At 42.0% G+C, this 12,599-nt stretch overlaps 1 protein-coding gene across 3 annotated transcripts in view; it reads left to right on the forward strand.

The window, feature by feature from the left end:
- The window catches only part of ARR3 (arrestin 3), a 54,179-nt gene that overhangs the window by 32,134 nt on the left and 9,446 nt on the right, over positions 1–12,599 (forward strand). For 2 of the 3 annotated variants that reach the window (XM_048482751.1, XM_048482752.1), the window contains 5 exons: positions 76–211; positions 496–580; positions 2,680–2,752; positions 4,892–5,029; positions 5,125–5,208. In XM_048482751.1, the coding sequence (XP_048338708.1) occupies positions 76–211; positions 496–580; positions 2,680–2,752; positions 4,892–5,029; positions 5,125–5,208 (516 nt within the window). The remainder of the gene's footprint in view (positions 1–75; positions 212–495; positions 581–2,679; positions 2,753–4,891; positions 5,030–5,124; positions 5,209–12,599) is intronic. The other variant, XM_048482753.1, reaches the window with a different exon arrangement.

Consider the following 12,599-nt stretch of genomic DNA (forward strand, 5'->3'; position numbering starts at 1 on the left):
AAAATAAGATCCACCATCTTGGAGCCTGTCTATCAGTGTAGATATAGCATGCGGAGATGATTTTTTTCTGTGCAGGAATTCTGTGCGGTTGGTGATAAGAAAGGTCCAGTTTGCACCCGTCAACCCAGGTCCTGCACCAAAGTCTGAGATCACTAAGCAATTCATGATGTCTGACAAGCCCTTGCATCTTGAGGCAACCCTGGACAAGGAGGTCAGTTGTGTGTATGACCAGCTTCTTCTAGAGCCCATTAGCGTTTTCAGCCCATGGCCATCCATCCATCCTTCCTTTGTTTAGTGTAGATTACAGCGTTCTGCTTGTGATTTGTGCTTCAGTCTTTTCCTCAGACCCATTGCTTTTTTGCTTTTTTGCTTTTTTCCTTCCTTCCTTCCTCCTTCCTTATCTTTGGTTCTGGTCCACAAAAGCTGCAAAACAGCCCATTTGGCTGTTGTGTCTCATGAAACGGTATGTTTTGACCATAATGCACTTTTTTTCAGATTTATTACCATGGAGATCCAATTGGAGTTAATGTCAAAATTAACAATACCACCAGCAAAGTTGTAAAGAAAATTAAGATATCAGGTGAGGGGGAACAAGAACAGCAAAACCCTGGCAATCCAAGTAACTAATTTGTTTTCATGGTGGGTGAAGGTAATTCCATACGTTTGTTCTACATAACCCTTCAGGGAAGGGCGGTCTATAAATTTAATAAAATAAATAAATAACTAAATAAACCCAGTGGCCCTTTTTGCTTCTTACTTCAACCGGTCCTGGAACTCAGCTCCCGCCGCATATCATTCTTATTCTTCATGCCCATATTTCCTGATAAGGTTTCTGACATTTTCATCTGAATCTGTGGTGGTTTAGCTGTTGTACGTAGTGATTCTCAGTACAGCTATTTTCAACATCAGTGCAGGGGAGGCTGGTGGTCTTGTCCTGATTCTACTCTAAACTCCAAATCTATTGCTCGCCCACATCTTCAGGTGACTAGAACTTAAAGTCAAGCTTATTTGTATACTAGAACTTAAAGTCAAGCTTATTCAAATAGTACTTATTTGAAAGGAGAAACATCGTGCTGGAGGAAAATAATGGAGGGATTTATTTGATAGATGAGATGGAAAAGAGGCTGTCTTAAGAGCTAGAAAGCTCTTCGTATACAGCTTGACCGAAGCGGATAGGCGCTGCTGGTATTGCTTGATCTTACCGCAGCGTTTGATGTGGTCAACCACGACCTTTTGACCCACAGCCTGGCTGTCTCTGGAGTGCGGGGCACTGTCCTTCAATGGATTGCCTCGTTTCTCCGGGGTTGGACTCAGCAAGTGAGGCGTGGGGATCAGGCCTCCCGGAAGTGCCCGCTTCACTGCGGTGTACCCCAGGGGGCATTACTATCCCTGCTATTATTTAATATCTATATGCGGCCCCTTGCTCAGCTGGTACGGAGTTTTGGGCTAGCTTGTCATCAGTATGCGGATGACACGCAGCTCATTCTGTTGATGGAGAGGGGAGCAGTCACCACCCCTGCGGCTCTACAGCATTGTCTGGAGGCGGTTGCTGGTTGGTTGCGACAGAGCAAGTTAAAACTGAACCTATCGAAGACGGAGATCCTTTGGCTTGGCCGCGAGGGAGGGGGCGGGATTTTCCAGCCGCCGGTGTGGGAGGGGTCACATTGGCGCCGACCCCCTCCGTTCGCAGCCTGGGGGTCCACCTGGATTCGTCTTTTTCAATGGAGACCCAGGTGGCCCATATAACCCGGGTTGCTTTTTTCCACCTTCGTCAGGCCCGGCGGTTGGCTCCCTTCCTCTCCCAAGCGGACCTAGCCACAGTGGTCCATGCAACGGTCACCTCCAGACTGGACTATTGTAACTCGCTCTACGCGGGCCTTCCCTTGCGTCTGATTCGGAGACTAAAACTGGTCCAACATGCGGCGGCACGGTTGCTTACAGGCAGCGCCATTTGGGAACACATCCAGCCTGTGCTGCGCCAGCTGCATTGGCTCCCAGTAGAGTTCCGAATCATTTTCAAGGTGTTGGTGCTGACCTTTAAGGCCTTACGTGGCTTGGGACCCTCGTACCTGCGAGACCGCATCACCCCATATGTCCCTATACGGCCTCTCCGCTCGGCTGAGGCCAATCTTTTGGTGGTCCCTGGCCCCTCAATGATGCGGCTGGCCTCCACACGGGCCAGGGCCTTTACGGCTCTGGCCCTGGCCTGGTGGAACACTCTTCCACCAGCCATCCGGGCCCTGCGGGACCTTGGGGAGTTCCGCAGGGCCTGTAAAACGGAACTGTTCCGCCGGGCCTTTGGAGGGACCAGCCGCTGAAGGTGCCCCCCCCTTCTTCAGCTCTTAACACCTGAGTCCTTCTATCTAATAGGACTCGCCGTTCCCTCCCTCTTAGGGGAGGATTTAAAATTAGGGTATTTGGACGCCTCTTATTATTCTACTGCTGTTTTTAAAGGTTTTAACCATATTTTTTTGTACTGAGATTCATGTTGTACACCGCCCAGAGCCCCTTGGGGATGGGGCGGTATAAAAGTTTAAATAATAAATAAATAAAATAAATAAATAACGGGTCACCATTTCACTAAGATCAGGCTTTATTAATTTAGAAACAATTGCTGTTTATAATATCTTGTGGACTTCCTGGGTCATTGCTATTTCCTTCCTCTCTTTCTCTGCACAGTTGAGCAACTCACAGATGTGGTTCTCTATTCTCTGGACAAATATACAAAAACTGTGTGTTCTGAGGAGATCAGGTAAGCATTTTGACAGAGTCAAAAGGAGAGAAGAAATGAAATGATTTTCAAAAGTTAAAGGTCAGTCTTAGGTTCCTTCATATTTGAGACTTTATTAGAAGACAAAGTTAAATATTTTCCAAATGCAGCTATAGTTTGATCCAAAAAGGCATACATGTATTTCATTTCAGCTTTGGTCACTCACTGACTTGTATCCAGAGAGAATTAAACCCCAGCTGTGCAATAATCACAATTGGTATGCAAGTATAAATAAATTGCTAATAGATGTTAGCATTCAAGTGAAACATAAGCCCTTTCCAATATCCAAAGAGACAGTTTTAAAGTTGGGAGGGTATAGCAGTCCAAAGTGCGACTGTAGTACCCTCTTGACTTTGAGACACTCTGTTCAGATGTCAGAAGGGGCTTATACTTGTGGCTGGCTTGAATGTTAACATCTATATCAGTTGTGAGTATTGTATAGCTGGGGTTTAGTGCCTTTGGTTATTTGATTGCTCTGTGATTGCACTTTCCCTACCCTTTTGCATTGATTGTTTGTATCCAGAGAGAGAGTCACCCACAGTATAGGACTTGCTTGTCCCTCTTGCAAACTCCCAAATTTTGTTTCTAAGGTGTGAGCAGAACCTCAGGAAGGGGGAAGTCTTCAGTGGAAAAGGGGGAATTATCATCATAATGAGATGACTGGATACAAGTCACTCTTCAACAATGCCAAGAAATGATACCGCATAAACACACAGTTCTGAAAAACTGGCAGGAAAAAATTACAAATGTTATTGAAATTAATTAAATAAAATAGCTTTCTGCCTTTTCTACAAGATCTCTCAATGGTAGTCAGATTGAATGGATTTGGTTGTTTCTCTTGGATGAGTTCAGAAAGATCACAGTCACTTAGACAGGATTGCCAATGTAAAATCTACATGCAAGGTTCGTGTTATTTTCTACAAAAGTTATTTCCATGTGGGAAACAATCATGTTTGATAGGAACCTTAAAAAAAAAAACCCAATGTCAAAATTACAATAGTTGATTGCTCATAGCAGGTTCCTGTGACTTGAAAGGGAATTGGCTGCGGAGTCTTTGTTTTGCGGCACTTTCAGCATTATTGCGTACCGCCCTGTTTTCAGCAGGGCAGGCATTACCATCAGCTGGCTTTTTCCATGCGTCCGGGGGGAGGGGGCATGTTTCACAGGTTCTCTATCACGCATGCATGCTTTAAATTTTAATATAATCTTTAATTTTTATCTTCAATCTTATCAATAGATCAGCATATCAATTTGCCAATCTAGGTAGATATATAAATATATATATCAACATTATGAAGGTGAATTATTAAAGAAAAATCTCGAATACAGCATCTGTACACTTTGTCTGAACACTGATTGTCTTTTATGGTGGGCGTGAGGGGGGAGTAATGGCGGCATTCAAACTGCAAAACTGCAGAAGGACCACATGCGCTGCCATTGGCTGAGCTCCCCAGGTTCAGGGTCGCCCATCTCCTGATGTGCTGTAAATCCACACCTCAGGACCGACGGGCTTTTCCCAGCGTGGTCTGGAATCACTGAATGCTTGTGTATAAAACCACAAGGCTGGAGACGCCCCAATTTGTTGATCAGATGCAGGGGCAGCTTGGGTGTTTGGACTGATTGATTAGCCTTGATATTTTTACATTTTTAAGTATTAGCATTGATTTATCAATCTATCAATAGGGCTATTTTTTTTAAAAAAAACTAAAGATGTAAAGATATGCAGGAGTGGGGAGGCTGCAGGCGATAGAAATGATACAGCAGGACAAGAAGTGGGAAGTAGTTGGCTACGGGAAGGAGGGCGAGGGGGGAGCTTGCAAAGCAGGGCAAAGGAGTGGGTGGGTGAGGCCAGGCAGGCAGGCAGGCAGGCTGCAGGCGGAGGGCAGAAGAGGCCACGCAAAGCTGCGCCCACGGGCAAGTCTGTCCTGCTCTGGCAGCAAAGCAAAATTAAAACTGTGTTATAATTGGATTTGAGGAAAGTGAAAGCAGGGCTAGAAGAAATATGTCCATACAAGAAATCTTTTGCCTTCACTACTCCGCAAACACCTTGTGCATAATCAGCTGATGTTTTGGTATATATCATCCTACTAGCATCAAAATTTAGCAGGTTGTTCTTTTTAGTGAGACTGTGGCTGCCGAGTCTACTTTCTCCAAAAGCTACTCTGTGACCCCTACCTTATCCAACAACCGTGAAAAGCGTGGCCTGGCACTGGATGGCAAACTCAAGCATGAGGATACAAACCTGGCTTCTAGTACCATGTGAGAGAAATGGCCTCCCTCTTCATTGCTACCTATTGTCTATTTGCTTTCTTATGTTCAATTTCTCAGTCTTTAAATATTCTCCCCCTTCTCAGTCTGAGGCCTGGGATGGACAAGGAAGTTCTTGGGATTCTTGTGTCCTACAAAGTCAAAGTCAACTTGATGGTATCCAGAGGAGGGTGAGCATCGTTTTATCATATTTCTTATAGTCAACTACGGGTCCATGTATTGGACCCACACTAATATAAAACAGATATTTCTGAAAACAAAGGGGATTCCCTGCACTGGGAGAAAGATCCAAAAACACTGTAAAATACATTGGGGTATAAATCTCTTCCACTGGGTGATTTGATACCACCTGACTTGCATGACTCACCAAGTCATGGCTACTTGCTACTGTTCAACAGCAGCCAATGTGGCATAGAGTTTAAAGTTTCAGACTGGGACCTTGAGCAGAGGCGTAGCTACCACAGGAACATCTGGGGACAAATGTCCCAGGCGCTCACCAATGGGGGTGCAGAAAAAAATTGGGCTCATTTCTGGGGTTTTTTTTTGCATGTTTAGTGTGTTTACTTTGGGTGCAGTTTGTAGGCTAGTGGCTCCAAAATTTCAGGCTATTGTCAGGTGACACTCCTGATTATACCAGCCAGGTTTGGTGAAGTTTGGTTCAGGGGGTCCAAAGTTATGGACTCCCAAAGTGGGTGCCCCATCCCCCATCCAATGGGAGCTAATAATAGGGGTTACCCTTTTGAGGGTACATAACATTGGGCCCCCTGAACCAAACTTCACCAAACTTGGCGGGTGTCATCAGGACAGTCTCCTGATGATACCACCCAGGTTTTGTGAAGTTTGGTTTAGGGGGTCCAAAGTTATGGACCCCCAAAGTGGGTGCCCCATCCCGTATCCAATGGGAGCTAATAACAGGGGCTACCCTTTTGAGGGTCCATAACTTTGGACCCCCTGAACCAAACTTCACCAAACCTGGGTGGTATCATCAGGAGAGTCTCCTGAAGATAGCCTAAAATGTTGGTGCTGTTAGCTTAAACATTGATCCCTGACAGGGACCCTCAAATTTTCCCCAGGTTCTCTCTTTAAATCCACTCACTTCTGCATGGATTTAAAGGGAGAATCTGGGCTCCCTAGATTATAAAACATTGAAAGTATTGTCGAAGGCTTTCATGACCAGATTCAATTGGTTGTTGTGGGTTTTACAGGCTGTGTGGCCGTGGTCTGGTAGATCTTGTTCCTAACGTTTCGCTTGCATCTGTGGCTGGCATCTTCAGAGGTGTATCACAGAGAAGTTTGTTATAAGAGAAGTCTGGACACAGTGTATAATAGACTTCTCTCTGTGATGCACCTCTGAAGATGCCAACCACAGATGCAGGCGAAACGTTAGGAACAAGATCTACCAGACCAGGGCCATGCAGCCTGGAAAACCCACAACAACCAACATTGAAAGTGACGCTGTTGGGGGGGGGGGGAATCTACACTGAAACAGCATCACTTTAAATGTTGTTTAAACTAGGGAGCCCAGATTCTCCCTTTAAGATGGATTTAAAAGAAGAATATGGACTCTCTAGGAGAATCTGGGCTCTCTAGTCTGAACAACATTGAAAGTGATGCTGTTTTGGGATAGCTTCTCCCTTTAGGGGGAATTAAGAGGAGAATCTGGGCTCCCTAGTTTAAACAACATTGAAAATTATGCTGTTCTAGGGTGGACCCCCCCCCCCCCCGAACAGCATTGCTTGCAATGTTGTTTAAACTAGGGAGCCCAGAGTCTCCCTTTAAGGTGGATTTAAAAGGAGAATCTGGACTCTCTAGTCTAAACAACATTAAAAGTGATGCTGTTTCAGGGTGGACCCCCCCCCCTTCAAAAAATATAATCACTTTCAATGTTGTTTAAACTAGGGAGCCCTGGGTGTGTTCAGATTTGTGTGTTGGGGCATGACCTGGTGCAAAATACATTGTTTGTTGTGGTGGGGGAGGGTGGCTGCCCATATGGGGGGGGGCACAAAAATCAGATTTTGCCCCCGGCTCCATTTTTCCTAGCTATGCCTCTGACCTTGAGTCCTATTCTGCCGTGGGAATTTACTGAGTTGAGTCAGTTACACATTCTTAACCTAATTTGCCTCACTTCATCGTAAGGGGAAAAGGCAGGTTGGCTGGTGGGCAGAGAGGAGATAAGGAAGCCAGAAAAGGGGAGGGGCCAGGGGCACTTTCAGGAAAGGGAAAGAGGATGAAGTGAGAGGGGAAAATGAGATGACCCAGATGCCCTTGACTGTCTCCATAAATCTGGAGATGTGATCCATTGTCTTTCATCTGCATCAGACTATGCCAAGTGGAACCACTTTCCCAGTTTGCCTGTACCCTCTGTGCATGCCCTGTGAAAATACATTTGAAACAATTAAGTAATTGTTTTGGATTTATATATGTAAGGTACTGGAAATGCGTGCCCAAAGAATACATTTCCAATTCTTATGGACTAAAAAAAGTCAACAGCACAATCCTGAGGTCTAGTGGAAGTTCTTAGGAAGCTAAATGTTATGCCAGCATATCCCAGAGTTATGCCAGCACACCCCCATGGTGTGGGGTATGGTAGCCACCTGATGGCAAGGTACAATGGGAGCTGACCACCAGAGTTCCATTGGCATGCCTGCCACATGGGCACAGAAAGAGTTGTGTGCAAGGGTTTGAGCGCATTCATCCCTAAGCCCTCCAGCAGCATAGCTTATGCTAGTACTGCCAAGATGTGACTTTACCAAAAACCTCAACATACATAGCCAATAAGCAGCCACAGAAGACCCCCATGCCCTGCCAGTATCCCACTCACATGCCCTGGGGCAGCACAGGAAGCTAACTAATGGCACAGGCAAGCCCCTGGCCACCCAATGGCAGCACATCTCAGTGATCATTGATGATAAATCTTCAAGTCCTTTATGGAGTTCTGAGTAGTCTGAATTATCACTTGTTGAATTTTTATGCCAACCAGCAAGTGCAGTAGATCCTGCACCCTTACTTCCACTTTATCAGGCCAAGCCACCTGCGACATCTTGCTTAATTTAACTGGAAGCCAGACAGAAGTTTTACAGATAAGTAATAATGTTAGCAATAAGTGGTCACTCAAGTGGTGATGTTCAGTTTGAAAGTCCCTCACTCACTCTAGGCATGCATGAGACACCAGTACATAGTCTAGGACACTATTAACTCTTGCAGAGACAAAAGTGTACTTGCCAGAGTTGTCGAATTGAGCTAGGCCACACTAGAGCTGATACTAAATTTGGTGAGATTTATGCCTGCATAGTTAGTCACTCTCTCTTTGACATTCCTTGGGAGAGTTAGATACAAGAGCAATGTTTCAAGAAATAGTCCTGTCATCTCCTGAATATTTGGCTTATCCCTGCCCACTCTTGTGTTGAGATTCCTTTGCAGTTCTAACTTGATCTGGTGGCAGACATAAATTGACTATTTTAAGGTAATTTTATTTAAAAAGGTAGATAACAATACAACCAGAACAATTGTTCATAAAAAAGATAAAAAGGGAAAAGTTGACAAAGTACATATTGATGATCTGCATAATCAAGATTACAGTTAGGCCGTGGTCATTTTTCCTGCACCGTATCCCTCTATCTCGCCTATTTTAGTATTCGGCCTTTTCACAGATTAAAGTACTTAACAGAAAGAGAAACAGACACAGTATGCAACTAAAACCTTGATTAATTAAAAACCAAATTATAACTATAAAAAGAAGTAAAAATTGCAAAAAAAAGAATAAAGAACCTTTGCTTTTTCCATAGCAAATATCAAAATTACAATTTTATATATTATTATTATTATTATTATTATTATTATTATTATTATTATTATTATTATTATTATTATTATTATTATTTATTTATTTATTTATTTAATTTGTATACCGCCCGATCCCCGAAGGACTCGACTCCCTGGTCTGCACGAGAAATACACTACATCCTGTAGCTTCACTTCGTGTATTGTCATCAAAAAGAAAAAAAATCTTTATAACAGTATATAATTCTTGTCTAATTTATTATAACTAAACAAGACTACTCTAGGTGAGAATTTTACTATCATTTACCTTCTGATATTCTGGACATAAGAACATAAGAACTAGCCTGCTGGATCAGACCAAAGTCCATCTAGTCCAGCATTCTGCTACTCGCAGTGGCCCACCAGGTGCCTTTGGGAGCTCACAGGCAGGATGTGAAAGCCATGGCCTTCTGCTGCTGCTGCTCCTGAGCACCTGGTCTGCTAAGGCATTTGCAATCTGAGATCAAGGAGGATCAAGATTGGGAGCCATAGATCGACTTCTCCTCCATAAATCTGTCCAAGCCCCTTTTAAAGCTATCCAGGTTAGCAGCCATAACCACCTCTTGTGGCAGAATATTCCAAACACCAATCACACGTTGTGTGAAGAAGTGTTTCCTTTTATTAGTCCTAATTCTCCCCCCCCCCCCAGCATTTTCAATGAATTCCCCCCTGGTTCTAGTATTGTGAGAAAGAGAGAAAAATTTCTCTCTGTCAACATTTTCTACCCCATGCATAATTTTATAGACTTCAATCATATCCCCCCTCAGACGTCTCCTCTCCAAACTAAGAGTCCCAAACGCTGCAGCCTCTCCTCATAAGGAAGGTGCTCCCAATCCTTCAATCATCCTCAAGTTGCCCTTCTCTGCACTTCTTTTTCTATCTCTTCTCGATATCTTTTTGAGATGTGCCAAATCCAGAGACTGAACACAGTACTCCAAGCGCTTGGTCGCGTATAACGTTTCTTTATATATAAGGGCATGACAATCCTTGCAGTTTTATTATCAACTCCTTTCCTAATTATCCCCAGCATAGAGTTTGCCTTTTTCACAGCTGCCATGCATTGAGTTGACATTCCCATGGAACTATCAACTAAGATGCCCAAATCCCTTTCCTGGTCTGTGACTGATAGCTCTGACCTCTGTAGCGTGTATGTGAAGTTTGGATTTTTTGCCCCTATGTGCATCACTTTACATTTTGCTACATTGATCTGCATTTGCCATTTCTTAGCCCACTCACGGTCCGCTTGGAGCTCTTCGCAATCCTTTGCGGTTCTCACCACACTACATAATTTGGTATCATCTGCAAACTTGGCCACCACACTACCCACCCCTACTTCCAGGTCATTTATGAATAGGTTAAAGAGCACTGGTCCCAATACAGATCCTTGGGGGACACCACTCCCTACATCTCTCCATTGTGAGAACTTCCCATTTATACCCACCCTTTGTTTCCTGTTCCTCAACCAGTTTTTAATTCTATTCTATTATGCATTTTTATTATTTTATTTTTCTATTCTATTGTGCGTAAAATACCCTAGATATGTAACAACAGAATTACAACAATTCTGGGAAATAAATACAAACTCAATTACAAATAAGGGAATAATATGGGACGCCCATAAAGCTGTAATCAGAGGATGTTGTTTGAGTACAGAAATAAAACTCAGAAAACAAAGAGAATTAAAGAAGAAGCAATTAGAAAATGAACTGGAGAAATTGGAGAAAGCATTAACCCTCAAACCAGGAAATAAGAAAATTAAAAATCAAGTTAATTATTATAAAGACCAACTTAACTTAATGTTAACAGATGAGACAACAACAAAAAGTGCAATATAGATGAAACAGAGAAACTATACTTTAGGAAATAAACCTGGTAAATGGCTTGCCACTAAAATTAAGAAACGAAAAGAAAAACAACTAATACCCCAAATTTGATCTGGAGAAAAAATAATTACAAATAAAGAACAAATTAAAACTTTGATACAAGAATATTATGGTCAACTATATCGAGATAATAGCATTAGGTGTAAAATTAGAACAAAGGAAGAAATTATTAAATATTTTGAGTCATGTCCAAAGTTTAAAATTCTCCAAGAAGAACAAGATGCGCTAAATGCTAGAATAACAATTGAGGAAGTTAGGCAAGCCATTTCCAGGTTAAAGAACAAATCTCCGGGTAATGATGGAATCTCAGTGTTGTATTATAAGGTATTCATTGACATATTAGAACAACCTTTGACAGAATTAATGAATGAAGTATTTGAGGGTAAGATAATTCCCAAATCTTGGACACAGGCAATGAGTTCCTTGATACCAAAAGTAACCGATGGCATCCCTGAAGTAAAAGACTTCAGGCCGATTTCCCTATTAAATGTTGATTACAAGATTTACACATCAATATTGGCAGAAAGATTGAAAAAAGTATTAAATAAATATATAAATGACGACTAAACAGGCTTGTTACCAGGGAGACAGATTTTTCAAAATATAGGAATTGTAATAAATATTATTGAAATACTGAACCAAAACCCACAATTGGACATGGCCATAATATGCTTGGACGCAGAGAAAGCATTCGATAGAGTAGATTGGGATTTCTTATTAGCAGTCATGAAAGAAGTGGGAATAATGGGAAATTTCGATAAGGGCATTGAAAATATATACACTAAACAAAGTGCAATAATTAAGATAAATGAAGAACGAACTTCTCAGATAGAAATAAAAAGAGGGACACGTCAAGGATGCCCCCTTTCCCCACTTTATATTAGCTTTAGAACCATTACTTTCTAAAATTAATATGGAAAAAAATCTGGAGGGATTAAAGAGTAGCGGAATTAATTATAAATTTAAAGCCTACGCAGATGATGTAGCCTGTTTTATTAAAAATCCAATACAGAATATTCCCATATTATTGCAATTAATTACCCAATACGGTTCATTATCTGGTTTTAAAATCAATAATACAAAAACAAAAATGTTAGTGAAAAATTTAGAAGTAGAAGAGAGAAAAAATAGAACAAATATCCCAATTTAGGATAGTAAAAACCTTAAACTACCTAGGAGTTACATTGGAAAATAATAATAATAACCTAATCAAAAACAATAATATTAAAACCTGGAACTCCCTCAAACAAAAATTTAATAAATGGAACAATTTAAACCTTTCCTTTTATGGGAAAATATCCTTGACAAAAATGTCAATCCTGCCTAAAATGTTGTATATATTTCAATGTGCCCCGTTGATTACATCAAAAAAACTGTTCACTGCCTGGCAACAAGAAATTAGCAAATTTTTAAGGGGAGGAAAAAAACCCATGTAAAATATAAAAATTGTATTGCTTGAAGATCTCTGTATGCTGACACCCAAAGAGATTTTCCGAACTTAAAAAGTAGACTTCTAGAACAGGAATATCATATCTTGTTGGGGCAAGCAAATAAATCATGCTCACCCCTCTCTGTCGGAATAATACCAGAACAAGGGCACATAGCCAAATATCTTGAATTATTAACTGAACCCCAACAGAGATGGATTATCACAAGGGCCAGAACCAATACCTTCCCATCGGCCATTACAAAGGGTCGTTACTTATCCATCCCTCTCCAGGATCGGGTTTGTCCACACTGCAAAAATCAAGTGGAGACTCTTACTCACATTATTCTTGACTGTCCGAGATATGTGGGCATCAGGAATTTCTCTCCCAGGCTGGCCCTAGACAAATCCGAAAGTGACTCTGACTGTTCTG

This window comes from Sphaerodactylus townsendi, unplaced genomic scaffold (genome assembly GCF_021028975.2).
Source record: "Sphaerodactylus townsendi isolate TG3544 unplaced genomic scaffold, MPM_Stown_v2.3 scaffold_21, whole genome shotgun sequence".
NCBI classification, from domain to species: domain Eukaryota; kingdom Metazoa; phylum Chordata; class Lepidosauria; order Squamata; family Sphaerodactylidae; genus Sphaerodactylus; species Sphaerodactylus townsendi.